Raw genomic sequence first — 15,434 nt, 5'->3', positions numbered from 1 at the left:
TTGTGGTCATTAAAAAAATCAGAGATAGGATTCTCAAAGTGGGAGGAATGGCCAAACAAGTATGCCCATTCGCAATCATTATGAAGTCACACATCAGCATGGTGATTGTCCCCACAATCCTTTCTTCAACACAATAGATGAAATTAACTTCACATTGTGAAATAAGAATACATATATAAATGGCAAACCATCTTTTGATTGTCAGAGTAGATTGCTTTTTCTTGGTAACTACCAATTCTAAGACACACCTAGTAAACTGTCAAGTGTGTCCAGTTTGTAGCAGGGCAAATAAACTCAAACTTTCAAGATAATTAACTTTAATCAACTTTCTTGATAATTAAAATGTTTACCTCCTTTAACTCAGAAATCCCATTAGCTAAATATAGAATAATATTTATGCAAATACAGCCATCATATTGTTAATGAAAAAATAAGTTAACTGTCCAATCACAGAGAAGGATCAATAGTGGTTTGTTTTTAAAATTTGAGGATGTTTTTGACGGCACAAGTCTGTAATCCCAGCTATGCAGGAAGTGGCAAAAGAGATTAAATTTAAGGCCTGTCTGGATTTGAGTAAGTTCAAAGACAAAGTGGGCAACTTAGACGTTATCTCAAAATAAAGAGGACTGAAGATTGGCTTCAGCAGAACAACTGCCCAGTATGGTCAGGGTCCTTAAAGAGTCAATCCCCAGGACAACAAAAAAATTTTCTTTATAGGCTGTTAAGATGGTTCAACAGGTAAAAGTGCTTGCATGGTGACTCTTTGTTCTCTGGGACCCACAAGGAGTGAAATGACTCCAAGTTGTCCTCTGACACCATGGTCCATACATCTTAATATAGTAAATTTAGTAATAATTGGAGAGATGGCACAGTGGTTAACAGTTCTGGCCGCTCCTGAAGAGTTGGGCTCCATTCCTAGCATCCACATGGTGACTTACACAGAACCTGGCAACTTTTGGCCTGAGGACACTGAACAGACAACAGTGTACTTAGGTACATGCAGCCAAAATACTCAAATATGTATTTTTAAAAATGGGAAAACTTATTTTTGAGTATATAATAAGACAAACAACAAAAAGAAGCAACCAACACACAAACAAAAGGCAAGCATTAACCACTAGGACTCATTGTCTTCCAAGTCATCCTGCCGCGTTAAGCTGCTTCCTTCGATGCTGGCTTCACAATTCTGATGCTGTTGCTTGTGCTTTCAGTGCCAAATCTAAAACCACCACCGTAGATTCAGTGAATGGTTTGTATTTCCTTCTAATTAGTCTATAGTTGTAACTTTCCTAGATTGCTGAGTGAGGTAGAGGTCTGTGGTTGTCTCAGCATGACGTGTTCTAGGTACTTTAATGACTGTCAACCTTACCTCCCTCAAAGGCTTCTCAACTCCATTCTCTACTCACAGGTTTATACCTAGATGCCATTAATGAACTCCTATTATAACTTTGACAGCTAACTATACCTTAAACACCTTACTTTCAAGATTTGGGCTATTCAGAACAGCACACAAAATTAACATGTTTCTTCTAACTATACCACTAGAATTTTAAGAGTACTGAACAATGAGCTGGTGCAACTAATGTATTATCAAGCTCCAACTTGTAAACAGGTCTGTCCTCATTTCCTTTCACAAGTTTTCACTTTCAGAGTGGAACCTTAGACCTCTTTGATTCTTTTTCTTTGCTATCTGTGATTCCATATGGAATCAGCTAAACCAAAGCAGCTGAGTTTACCTAAGAGGGATTTTTTTTTCTTAAATCATTTGAAGCCGAAGACCCAGTTTTAATCTGGACCTTTTGAGGTGGAAAGAGCCATATTTAATCTAAGCCACACCTGCAGGCAGCCTATATAAATATAGTAGTCTACTTGCTGGCAAGTCCATTCCTTCAGAGCCTACTTCTCCAGGACTCTGGCAAACACTAAAGAACTAAGACATACAGCCTTGTGGACTGAACTTCTGGATTCCTGGTCTTCCAATGGTAGATAATCATTGTTGGACTACTTGGACTGCGGGCTGCAAGATGTTCTAATACACACACACATTCTGTTCTAGAGAACTCTAATACACTATTTCCAAGTATAATTAATTTCCTTTTCAGACTGACCTCTACCCTACAACTTTGCTTTATTCATTCACTACTAACTGACCTTATGAATTGTTTGCAACTTCTTGAACACATGAATTATCTTGTTCACATGCAGATAAGTTTATTTCACTAACTATACATTTTCTTCACAACTGCCCAGCTTGAGCTTCCAGCACCAAGTGGAAGGAGTAGAGAATAAGCAGGAACTTATGTTGTTGCCTGTAGAGCTACTCCATGACCTTCTGACAGCACTAGAGATCCAATCCTGCTTTGCAGACACTGGGCAAATATTTACTCCATCACTAAGCTATCGACCCCGCCAGGCCCTAGCTGAGGGAGTTTTGTTTAGAATTTCCTTCTGTGCCAGTTCGATCATGAAAGGATTTAATCAAATGTTCTCTGTGTTATTGAGATAACCCTGACCTTCACCTCTGCTATTGTTTTGATTTCCTGGAGCTGCCGTGGCTCCAAAAAAAAAAAAACAAAAAAACAAAAAACAAAAAAAACAAACAAAAAAAAAAAACCAACACTTCCTGGGCTCACCACTAGCCTTGCTGTGCTAAGTACCAGAATGCTGCTCATTACCTTATTATCCAAAACGGGTGGAAGAAATCATGGCAAGTCCTTTAAAAGTCAGGTGACAGTTTGTGTCTGTGTGACCCGAGACAATGTTCTAACAGTACCCCATCCCACAAGGTTCTCTCCTTTAGTGTTTGCTTCATAAAGATCTGCCTAGCCCAGGGTGTAACACTCAACAGCATATGCTATTTCCTCAAACTCATCTTTAAACCTGATGGACAAAAAGCCTCATTGTAGGTCAGTTTTGTAAAATATTATCAGAAAGAGTAGAGTTAATTTTTCTAAGGTAAATTAGGCACTCAACAAATCAAAGGCTTTTCTAAAGACAAACAGATTTATTGAGTGCATGTTTAACAGTCTTAAAAGTTTATTATAAACCAGCTTCAAAGGTCACAGTGGGGGTAAAAAGGACTATGTACAGCCTTTTGGGAAACAGGCAAGGAGCTGAGGAGGACCAAGATGAGCCTAGAACCTTGGAGGGCATATTCCCCAGGGAGGGGGGCCCTGAAAGGGAAACCAGACGATCCAGGGAGACTCCATGAACAGCATACAAACAAACAGGTGTGTGCTAACTCGGCTCCGGGGAATAGGACCCACACCTCAGTGGAACTACTGCCACGATGCTGTGCGAGGATCAAAGCAGACCTGAAGCAAGAGAAAGTTCAGTCACAACCTCAGCTGTACCAAGCCCCAGCTCCCCACACTCTGCAAGTGACAACACGGGTGAGTTAACTGGGCTATGCCCAAAAACACAAATGCAAAATCAAAGAGAAATAAGATGATCATGAAATTTGAACATTGTTTATCTTAAGATCTACCATGACTTCATAGAAAAGAACACAGGGCTGGTAGTCAGGATGCTCTCTAGGCTTTTGTTTGTTTTGACAGAGACTCACTGTGTAGACCTGGCTGTCCTCAAACTCAGAAATCCACCTGCCTCTGGAATGCTGGGATTAAAGGCATGAGCCACCATACCCAGGAAAAGAGAGATTCTCTAATTAAATAGTCAAGGGCATCCGACAGTCTCTACTGTGATCTCAGAGACTCTCGTCTTTCATCCAGGGCTGATGGACTGGACACTGAACATACCTCTATCCCACTAAGGAGACAAGGCCAACCCGCTAATGCTTACTCCCTCCTCTCTACTTTCTGGACACAGCTGTCCTCCAAGAGCTCACTTCCCTAAATTTGAGGTCCAAAACCAGATCTGGTCTAAAGCCAATCTTCAGTTTCCAACCTAGTAAACTCTAGGAAAGGAAGCCAAAGCCACTATTGTAGGCACTTACCTCGCATCCCTGGAGGAGGAGGCCGCATCCCAGGAGGAGGCATGCCCATTGGAGTTCCTCGGCCAGGAGGGATCCCCATTGGGGGACCCATAGGAGGCCTCATGCCAGGAGGAGGGCCCATCATACCTGAAGAAAAAAAGCCCAAGAGACTTCTTAAAAGCTGGAAGGAAGCATACAAAGCTGTTTACCAAGTCAGATAGCACAATCCATCCTCGCAGCCTCTAAAGCAAAGGGGCCCTTGAGCCAGAGTGGGGCTCCTAATTGCTCTCGTCCAGCTAGTTTCCAACTCAGTCAGCCAGGCTGGATCTCAGAGTAATCCTGCTTAACTATGCAAACTCATCACCAGTTTCAGTCAAGGATCTATGTCATCACGAATCCAGCTAAGGCATTTGTGATCGATTAGTACTGGTCTCCTGTGAAGATACTCACCTGGAGGAGGCGCCCCTCGGCCCATAGGTGGAGGAGGACCCCCACGACCAGGTGGGTACTGAGTTGGGGCTCCTGCAATACTGGCTGTGGCTGCAGCTGCAGCAGCCGCAACAGTGCCTCTTCCTTGTGGAGTCATCACCTAAAATAACAAAGAATTAAACAAAACACTAACTCAAGTACACTAAGCCTGAAGTCCTAATGCTACAACTCATGCCGTCAGACTTCCCATGTAAAAAGGCAGCTATCAGGAAGCCCAAATGCCCGATTTCTAGCCTCTTAGCCTGACATTAAGTGTTCCCAATCCAACCTGGGAAAAAGCACTTGTACTTTTAGTTAATAATGGTGACATGTTTGCTTGTACTTGGTGGGGGGAGGGGGCGCTGGCTTGAGCCTGCCTCAACAAGGTGAGATAGTACAGACTTAGTTGACTTCCCAGAGGAGACATTCCTAAGAGATGGGGTAGAGTGTGGGGAAAAGGGAAGAAGTGGGAGGAGAGGAGGGGGAACTGGGATTGACATGTAAAAGTAAGTAAGTAAATATTTTTGAAAAAGATCTTATCCAAAAAAAGACTGGTGACATGGAAAGAGAAAGAGAATTTTGCTCAATTCAGTTGGCCGGAATATCTTTTGTCCATCTCTTCACACAAACATTGTTAGTCTGACAATCTGGACTCATCATGAGATTGGTCTGAAGCTATGGATTCTGCCCTATCCTTTTAGCTACCAGAAACCAGTAGTCCTCTTCCAGTGCCTCACCTGCTGTGATGGTCCTCCAACCCCACGGACTGGCCCAGCAAGTCCTGCAGGAGCCTGGGGCATGGGAACACCAGCAGGGATTCCTCTACCAGCAGCTCTGCCAATACCTGGCCCCCCAGCAGCTCCAGCAAGTGGCACTCTGGCAATACCAGTCTAAAAAGAAAAAAAAATACTGTTGTAGAATATTATTTTAACTAGGCAAAGATGTGTTGCATTTGTTTATGCTGTAGAATATTACTTTAACTGTGCACGCATATGACGATGTAGGGATGCATGTTTAATTATGTAAAGATGTGTTACATCTGTTTCACCTTGCCTAGCTAATGTGTGTAATAGGTCTAACAGTGAGCTGAAAAACCAACAGCTAAGCAGAGAAAGGATAGGCAGGGCAAACAGGCAGAGAGAATAACAGAACTCTAGGCTCAAGAGGAAGAGAAAGATGAGGGACATGCGCAGGGCCAGAAGCCAGGGAGCCATTGCAATAGAGACAGCAAGAAAGTAAAAGGTTAAAAAGCCCCAAGGCAAAATATAGATGAAAAGAAATGGATTAAGTTAAAAGGCTGAGCATTCAAAACTAGTAAGTCTCTGTGTCATGATTTGGGAGCTGGTTGGTGGCCCAAAAGGGTCTGGTACAAAAAAGATGGTGAAAGGCTTGGTGGCCTAAAAAAATTTAAGTATACCTTGGAACAGCACTAAGAGCCTCCTCAGATTTATAAGGCACCTAATCAGCACTAATTATATACACTAACATAGATACACACACACACACACACACACACACCATTCTTCTTCTATGAAAGACTAAGAACCCACCTATCATCCCTTAAAGAGACTATAACTTAAGTCTAGAGAAGCATGTCACTCAATACCTACACTCATTCCTATAAAAATAAAATAGCACTTGACCTTTCAACAGACACAAGATCCACTGCCTCTCTGACTCTCCTTTGCTAAGTAACAGTGTCAAATAATACCTCTGATACATATTCACAACCTGTAGAGTCCAAAATAAGGAAAGGAATGAGATAAACTACTCTCTACTCACTAGAGCGACTATCTCTAAGTCATTAGCAGGACTTAAATCAAGAGGGTGACTGAAAGATGTTTACAAATTGGAAAGGCAGAACAAGCTTTTACGTGTGTCATAAAGAAGCATGTGCGTGTGGATAAAAATAAACACAGGAGAGCTGAAGAGGCATCTTAGAGGCAGAATGATTGCCCAACATACATGACACCCTGGGTACAAACCAAGCTCTGCAAAAATTAAAACAGACACATATATACAAATACAGGTTAAGCATATTCTCCTGATTCACAAAGTCTTGAAATAAAGAAAGAAAACAAATTCAGTTAGGTTCTTTTAGACAGCTCTATTTATAAACATACATTGGTGTTTGCAGAACCAAGATCATCTGGGATCAAATGGCTGGTTTGTCATTTACTAGTTGCCTACATCTTAGGCAAGCTACTAAACTTAGTTTATTTCATCCCTAAGGTGGGAATAATTTTTCAAGAGCAAACTAAAATTCTTATAATGACTAAATAAAACATTGGCAAAAACAAAACAAAAAAACACTGATGTCCCTGATGCACAAATTAACAACAAATACTATTATTCTGTAACCACAAAAGCCTTCATAAATTCTAAGATTTGGAGCTGTTTTTGTTTTCTTGAGACAGGGTCTTACTATGTACCCCTGGCTAGCTCTGAACTCAGATCTATTTACCTCTGCTGGGATTAAAGGAGTGTGCCACCAAAACCAGCAGGAGCTACTATTTATCTTAAATTATTTCTTTTTGAGATTAAATTAGTTTCTCCCTCCCCTTTCCTCCAGCCAAACCCTCCATCTTTTTTCACTGTTATTACATAAATCTATGAAGCTGTTAATTTTAGTGACGAAATGGTCTCAGGTAGCTCTCCTGCTGGTTAGAGTTTCCCTGAGGAGAAGGTAAAAGTCACAAATTCTAGCTCCCTCCACTCATTTACTACCTGTAAAGGAGTCCACAGCCAGAGTGCCTAACAGAGCCTGGCTCCCATGAGGACCTTCTTTCCAGGGGTATTCAGGAGGGACTTACATCTTTGGGAGGAGGTCCTTCTACTGTCATGGAGACCAGGTTCTCCCCTCGAAGCAACACCAGACCAAGAACTCGCTTCTCTTCCCTTTCTGCTTGTTTGGCATTCTTTGGCCTAAAATTGAATTTTTAAAAGGAAAAGTATTAGAAGGCAGGAAACATTTAGGTTTACCTATCTAAGAACCACCGAGGTTTGCTTTATATTACACCACCTTGACAAACAGTTTATAAACTTTTTAAACAGGTCCTCTAGACAGAATCCCAGGCTAAATGACCGCATATGGAAAGATGGCGGCTGCCTTCTACTAAATCAAGAAGATGCAGACAAGGAGACAGGACAAGCAGCAAGAATGCCCAGCCCTGGAGAAGATGCAAACACCTTTCCCGGTTTTCTTTGATATTACCTTGTTCCCTGCCTTCAGTTTAAGATTTCGTAGACAAGAGGCAGGCTAAGCAATCCAACAGTGAATCCCACCCACTCCACATCCATGTAGTGGCATACTAGCAACAATTCAACCTCAAGGCTACAATCCACCCTTCATCCTAGTGAGCAATCAAGGGATGGAAGAAAGGGCAAGAGAAATTTAGCATACAATGGGGAAAGGATCCCCCCTTCCAGCTCATATTGTCTTACTTGTTAAATAAGCCTGAATTTTTACAAGAGTCACAAAGAAATTTCACATGGGTGACCTCAAACAAGAACCCACCCCAAACAGCACAACTGGAAAGGATGAAAGAAAGAAAAATGTAAACTAGAAAAAGGAACTGCAAGATGAGAGCAGGGAGCCACAGCCATAGTCTTTAAAATAAAGAAATAATGTCCTGAATTTAAAAAAACAAACTTAGATTTTTTCCCTCCATTTTAGCTCATATTGTCTTAGATGTTAAATAAGCTTATATTATTAGCCTTTTATGATTAAAAAAGCAGGTATTTAAATTTTTTCTCATTAATTTTATTTGAAAAAGTATTTCCCAACAGTTTTTAAATCTGAAAACCAGTTTCATTTTTAAAGTGGGAATTCCACACTGATCTGCTGGCCCCACTCTAACATGCACCCGGCACCCAGGCGTCTCTGCATTGTTATTCTATACTTGACCTTGGGCCACAAAAGAAAACAATCTCAAAAAGAACTTAAGGGAATTCGGTCAGAACACGTAAGTGCTGCATGTCAGGAGTGCACATATGACCAAAGTCACACCAGTTGTTGAGCCTCAGGATGTCTTCAATATACAAAGCAGGACTGAAACAGACCACACTGTTTAATGGTCCTGAAACGAATTAGCTAATCAACTTACAGAATTGCAGCAAATGAGAAAATCTCTCTTTTTTTTTTTTTTTTTTAAGAAAATGCCAACAAAAAATGACTGGCCCCAAACCCACATGGGGAGCAGAGCACTTACCCTGAAGAGGGTCAGAGGCTTCTTAAAGCAGTTTCAGACCAGGCTGCAATAGGAGAGCCCTTTAGGCTACAGCTTTACAAATAGGTAATGAGGCCAGAAAATCAAGCTCTCCCCCCTCACACACCTGTGGGGAGAACATGAGAGCCCTTTACCCCAGTACCCAGGGGCATGCAAAATCAGAGAAATAAAAGCCTAGCGCCCTCCTCACCAAGTTCCACTCTGCTAGAATCAGAGAGCAAGGTTTTCTGGGTTAAGGAAGAGATTCCTTAGCAGCCAATGTCCCCACTGAAGTGTCTCCCTTCACAAGCAGGTAGGCAAACCTAGCTGAATGGCCATCCCACACCTGGCCCGCCCACCCACCCATCCACCCCCAGTTCCTTCGCCCCCCCCCCCCAACAGCCAGCCCTCTCCTTACTTGATCTTCCTGAATTCATCACAGTCACAGAGGATCAAGTTCATATGCTTGTCAAAAGCCTTGAAGGTCCCGATGAAGATCCGGCCATCTTGCAGGATGCATCTCATCCTGTAGTCAATGTGCTGCAGCATCTTGCTGCTCTTACCCACCGTCTGCAAGAAGGAAGCAGGATCAGTGAGGCTAGGCTCTTCTGGACTCGCACACTTCTTGCCCTCCCCCAAATCTTCCACCACAGCCTAATTTTCTGGGTGCAACTTTCTCAACCAAGTTCAGCTAGCTTCCAAACATGGTCTTTTTCTGGGAATCTTATCACCCAGCTTTCAACCTTGACCTCTGCCCATTAATTTGCTATTCTCCTTGCCCTTAAAATAGGCAAGCACCCTCCGATTTTAACTTTGTCTATGTTGTATCTGTCTCAGGGAAGTGTAGTGTCCACAAACTAATCAAATCCATCCAGACTAGACATTAAGCCATCAACCACTGTGTATGCTCAGTGCTACAAACATCTCAATCCATGTAAACTAAAAACTGGAATTCAACAGGCACTAAAACTCCCACAAGCCTAACTGGTATTGACACTTCTGCCTACTCAAGTGCCCCGTGAGCATCACCCAGCCCTAACATGAAAACCCAGATATGTCTTCTGCTTAAGCAACCATCTCAAAGGGCTGCTCACGAGGATCAGCGTACATCGGTCCACTTTCCGGGTAATAGCTAATATTTTATTGAGTGCTCCCCGTATAACCAGGCCCTTGAAAGGGATTGTATTAATCCTCAAAACTGGGCCCACTTTTTACTGATAAAATAGATGACCCAAGCTGAAGGTTAAGTAAGGACTTGTCTCAGTCAACTCTCAAAACGATTGCCTATCTTCGCTACCTCGGATTTCTTCAGCTTCGCAACCAGAGTAATGTTTCTGGAGATATTCGAGGTTATTTGTTACGTTTGCTCTGTAGCCAAAACCGGCCTCAAAACTCAGGCGCCTCTGCCTACTTAGGCACAGAAATTACAAATTACAAACAGATTTTCAAGCAGCGGCCACTTTCCCCGGTTGACCCTTCTAACCCCAACTTAAGTTCATTACGCCTGTGAAAACATCTTTCAGCGACGTCTTGCTACCAACAGGATAAGGAAGGTGCAAAGACCAGGTTGTTCATGACCGTGTCTGGCCGTCGACCTCTTCACTTTCGCGGTTCTCCGCAGTTCTAAGCCTCCCTCCCACAGGGCAGGGGCGCTCCTAACCAATCACTCGGGAGTTCTGCTGGGGACCCACGAGCTGGAGAAGGCGCTCCCGCCCCTCCCCCTGCCGTTCCTTTAGCCGAAAGCCGAACTACCGCCGTGAATTCTCTTAGGCCTGCCCCGAGCCAGAAACCCACCGAAGACAGACTTATTTCGGGGCGCCGTGCCAGGGCCTGGCACACCCCCACATAAAAACACGCCGAGCAGGGTCGCGCCCCCTCCGCCACTGGACTCCACTTCCCGGCGGAGACCTCCGCTACTCTCCTCCGTCTGGCCCGGAGTCCGCTACTCGGCCGGAGGCTCGCGTCGGCTCCAGAAGCCCGGGCACTCATGGCCCCGGCACAAGTTCCCAGCTACCGAGGCCGCGGGACGGTAACCACCGCGCGGTCGGCTCGTGGCCCCCGGTGCGGCCTTCTCGTCCACCCGGGCCCGGCCGCGCCGCCACAGCCCAGGCCTTTGGCGCCCGGAGAGAGCGACTTCGGCCCCGACTTTCTCCGCCACGGGCGGCTCCAACCCACGGATGCCGTCAGCCACGGCCCCAGTCAGCAGCCCCGAGCGCCCTGCGACCAGCCCGAGCTTTCTCACCATGGTGGCGGCTCCGATGGCTCAGATTCCCGCCGGATTCGCTGCCACAGAGGCCTAGTCGGCAGCCAGCAGCGATATTCCCGCCGCCGCTAACGGAAATGCAGCCTGCAAAATGCCTCCGCTTTTGAAGCTACTTCCGGTCCGGCCTCCGCTTGGTAGTTCCGGCTTCTGGGAGGAGATTAGGGCGTGGAAAGGAGGTGTCAGCGTGGAGCTAGTTAAGGGTTTGTTTTTGTTTTGAATTTTGGTGTTTTGTTTGTTTGTTTGTTTTCCTTCGTTTTGATTTTACTGAGTTCTGCCTCTCGTTTTGTTTTGGACAGGGTCTCACACGTCGCCTAAGCTGGTCTTGAGCTTCAATCCTCCTACCCATAGCGTCCTTTGTGCAGGTGCGGTCGGGCACCGTCGGTATTTGGTCGCAAACATCAAACTGACCGCCCTTGAAAGCCTTTGGTCCTCATTGGACGTACACCTTCCCAGCTTAGTCTCCACTGGGGTGGCTTGTTTCTCAAGCCGCTGCCCCGAAACGCCCCCTTCTACCCCGGTTCTTACCCAACACTCTACTGAAGTCACTCCAGGAAGCCACTGTTCTTGCTTTTCTCTTACGGCTTGGAATGTTCTTCCTCTGCAGCTTCGCGCTTGCTTTTGTCTCATCAGAAGCGCTAGACCCTCGACCCTCAGGAATATGTTCTTGTCACGCCCTTACCTTCATGGTTTAGACTGCAAGAACACTAGTCTGGTGAGGACTTCCCTGACCATCCTTTCTTACGATAATAATAATAATAATAATAAAAACTGCAACCTTCCCGGGCACCTCACGCCTAGATTTTTGCTTGCTTTTTATCTTTAATATTGATTACTATCTGACATGCTAAACTTTAGTTCCCTTAAGTCACAGTACCAAAACTATATATGCTATATTTTTTCTACGTATGTCTTAATGGTAAACTTTTACTCTTTCACTTAAAGAAGGCATATTTTGGTACCTGTGATTGCCAGCATCGCTAATCAAGTGCTTTAGGACTAAGCAAAACAAGAACTTCCGGAACACAAGCACTGTGATGCAGGTCGGCTAACCTGATGGTCCCTATGAATCTGAGTGGGTAGCATACACAGTGTGGACACCTACACAAGGGGACTATTTGTGGTTAAGGCAAAAACATGGTATTTCCTCATGCTACTCGGAATGGTGCACGACTTAGAGCATTAATTGCTTATTTCTGGAATTTTCATTTAATATTTTCAGACTGATAGACCAAAGATAACTGAAACTGAGCTAAGAGAAGATTACTGTATATATATTTAAGTTATTGTATTACCCCATTAGAATGTAATAAACAGTATAGCATTTTTTACTTAGATCACTGCTTAGCACAAGGGCCTCAATAAATGTTTGTTGAATGAATCAATCTCATTCAATTCCAGGACTTTTAATTATTGCCTACATGCCCAGGACTTTCTAATTAATTCCTCTAACCTTGCTTTTGTTTTTTGTTTTTTTGTTTTTGTTTTTGTTTTTCTCTAACTTTTGGTCTTTTATATAAAACCACTTGCTTAATTGCTGCCCAGCAGATATACTAAATTTAACTGAATTCTTGGCCTTATTACTTACTCTTTCTCCAAACCACTTCTCCATTTCAAAAGTTTTGTTAAGAAAACAAGTACTGGTGCCAGGAATATATCATGTTTGGTAGAGTACTTGAATAGCACACATGAAACTCCGGGTTCAGTCTCCAGCACCATATAAACGGGACATGGTAACATACAATATAATCCTAGCACTCAGACAGTGAGGCGGGTACACATAGAGCTGGAAACCAGCCGGGGTCATACAGGCACCTGTCTCAAAGCAAGACAAACAAAGCAAAACACACACACACACACACACACACACACACGCCTCAAAAATCAAGTAAGCCTCTACTAGTGACTCCTTACTAGGCTTAAAGTTCAGCCCTCTACTTTACCCTAGCTTATAAAAGGAACAACAATGTCTCCTTTAAGTGGCACTAAAATTCCCAAAGTAGAAAGTGGGGAAAGGATACGAACCGTAGCTACTAGAATGAGCATCTGCTGAGCCAGCGGTGTTATAGCTAGGAAGCAGGGTGACTTGGGAGCCGGACTGTGGTCTGCGTGAGTGTGTATCAGAGTGTAACCTGTCATAACCAGGCTTCGCAGACCTTGCCAGTCCTTAAATGTGCCTCAACACTCAAAGCAAAGATGCCTTACCCTTTCAAGAATACTAGTAGATGACACTCTAGAAATTAGGGGGTTTTGTTTAGTTTGTTTCTTTGTTAAGAATTCTAGACTATCGTGTTTCAACCTGTCTGGAACTTCTCTTTAATTAAAGAGCAATTCGTATTTAGCTGTTCTTTCAATTTCTGTATCAAAGTTCACGAGCAAGACACGTGTCTATATACAAAATGAGAATATGGAGTTAATCACTTGTACACTTCATGCATATCTGAAGGACATATAAAAGGATAATAGGACCCTTAGTAATGAATGGTAGTGATTAGCAACGAGAGTCTCTCGGCTTGCTAAGAGTCATTTACCCACTCTTCTAGAAAGAAACTAATTTTTAAAAATGTATGAAGAGAGAAGGCTGGGGGCGGGTCAGTGGGCACTGTTGGGTGGGAGCAAGAAGTTCTGATAGGGCCAATGAGATGGTTCAGTAGTTAAAGGCACTTGTACCAAACCTGACCGCCTATGTTAAATCCCTACCACCAGAACCCACATAGTGAAAGAAGAGAACTCCAGTCCAAGGGATTTGACACTCTCCTCAGGCCTCCATGTAGGTACCAAGCATACATGTTTTTCACAAACATACATGCAGGCAAAATACCCATACATAAAGAATAAATTGAAATTTTAAAAAAAATTGGAGATAATACTAATGATCATAAACTCGTTCTTGGGGGAGCTGGGGAGATGGCTCAGAGGTTAAGAGCATTGCCTGCTCTTCCAAAGGTCCTGAGTTCAATTCCCAGCAACCACATGGTGGCTCACAACCATCTGTAATGAGGTCTGGCGCCCTCTTCTGGTGTGCAAGGACATGTGCAGGAAGAACACCAAAATCTACAAAAGGAAGGAAGGAAGGACAGACGAATGGAAGGAAGAGGGAAAAGAAAGAAAATAAGCTAGTCTCAGGGAAAAGGATACTTTCTGCTGTCATCCTGGCTCATCAGGACATTGCATTTAGGAGTGCCACAGGGATATGGTCCTCCCCTGGGATCTTACCTGCAAAGTAGGTGACCACTGGAAGTAGGGTGTCCCTCTCTCCTTTGTGAGAGAAGGCCAACCTCCCTCCCAGGAACCCAGGATCAGGTCAAGTTTCAAAAAGGACAAATACCTTTGACTGTCCCTGGACTATGAGAAGCTCAATAAGAAATGAGTCCCCTCCCCTTGAGGACTGCCAAGGCCAAAACACCCCAGCAGTAAGTAGTGTCCTAACCAGGCCTGCTGGAGAGAAATTTATGATATTGCAATATAAATGTTTGTTCACCAGATTCAGCAGCCGCTGGGTCCATCCCCAAAGAACATGCCTCTAGCAGGCAGCTCAAAGGGGCAGCGCAGGGTTACCGTCAATGTTAAGTCTTGGCCTGCCATAAAGCCTCCAGTCCTCTTGAGGAAAGTATAATCCTGTAAAAGGGGCAAGCTGACCCCTATTTGAAAAGAACAACACTGGTGTACTTAAGAAGTAGCCCTAGCACTGACTTTGCTGTGTAAATCTCCCGTCTGCCCAAGTGGCCAAACTTGCTGTCTCCTGTCTGGTTAAGTTGTTCAGCGTGTAAGCTGGGGCCGGGTCCTCAAGAGGAGATCGAAGGCCGACAGCATATGTGGACAGCACAAGCCTGCCGTGTACGTAAGTTGGTAAATCTTCGAGTCAAGGCTGACTCCTCTATAGCGCTATAGCCTGAGCAGGACAAACACTGTGAAAGAGCGTTTCCTCCACCGGTCTCTGTGCAGAATGACTCCGCGCTGGGAAGGCATATTATTTCTATGCCATTACAAGCCTGTCTTTGTTCAATTCCCATATGGCAGCTCACAACCGTCTGCAACTCTAGCGCTGGGGCATATGATGCCCTCTTCTGGCCGCTAGAGGCACTGCAAGTGCATGGTGTACGGCTTTACAGGCAGGCAAACTCCTATACACAAGAAGTAAAAATAAGTAACAAACAAACATAATCCGTACTTGTCACCTGGTCATGAGATTCATTGTGAGTTTTGTAAACTTTGCCTCTTGGTTTGCTTAGCTTTTACCAGGTGACGTCTGTCTCCTAGTTTGGGAACTCTGTATGATTCCCAGGTGTGAATCAGATTCTAGGTGTGAGTTTAACGTTCTAAGAGCCTGAAAATGGCAGCGACCACCCTACAAGTCTCTACCAGGATTCTTGTGCCCCACCTTCAGGGCTAATCGAGAAAGACTAAGAGACCAACACTACTACAACAAGCCTCAGAACCTGTTCACCTTCACACCCCAAAATACGCGAGTGCGTGCTGCTTTCACGCAGGTTTCCCTGGCCTCTCTCTCCCTCTGACGCACCGCAAAGCACCCAGCAATGAGCTCTGGTGTGGGTTAGCAGAC

General features: G+C 44.2%; 1 protein-coding gene across 1 annotated transcript; it reads right to left on the bottom strand.

Annotated features, from left to right (window-relative positions):
- Window positions 1-2,981: 2,981 nt before the first annotated feature.
- Window positions 2,982-10,992, bottom strand: Snrpb (small nuclear ribonucleoprotein polypeptides B and B1). Its single transcript, XM_050134381.1, has 7 exons — window positions 10,853-10,992; window positions 9,029-9,180; window positions 7,216-7,327; window positions 5,140-5,292; window positions 4,385-4,523; window positions 3,956-4,081; window positions 2,982-3,314 (listed from the first exon to the last, which is right to left on the bottom strand). The coding sequence occupies exons 1-7, from the start codon at window positions 10,853-10,855 to the stop codon at window positions 3,304-3,306; spliced, it is 696 nt and encodes a 231-aa protein (XP_049990338.1). The 5' UTR covers window positions 10,856-10,992; the 3' UTR covers window positions 2,982-3,303.
- Between the last annotated feature and the right edge of the window lie 4,442 nt (window positions 10,993-15,434).

Source organism: Alexandromys fortis, unplaced genomic scaffold, assembly GCF_014885135.2.
Source record: "Alexandromys fortis isolate MF-2015 unplaced genomic scaffold, M_Fortis_MF-2015_v1.1 scaffold_6, whole genome shotgun sequence".
In the NCBI taxonomy this organism is placed as follows: domain Eukaryota; kingdom Metazoa; phylum Chordata; class Mammalia; order Rodentia; family Cricetidae; genus Alexandromys; species Alexandromys fortis.
The sequence above is the reverse complement of the archived record's forward strand: the minus strand, read 5'-3'. Positions and strand labels throughout refer to the sequence as shown.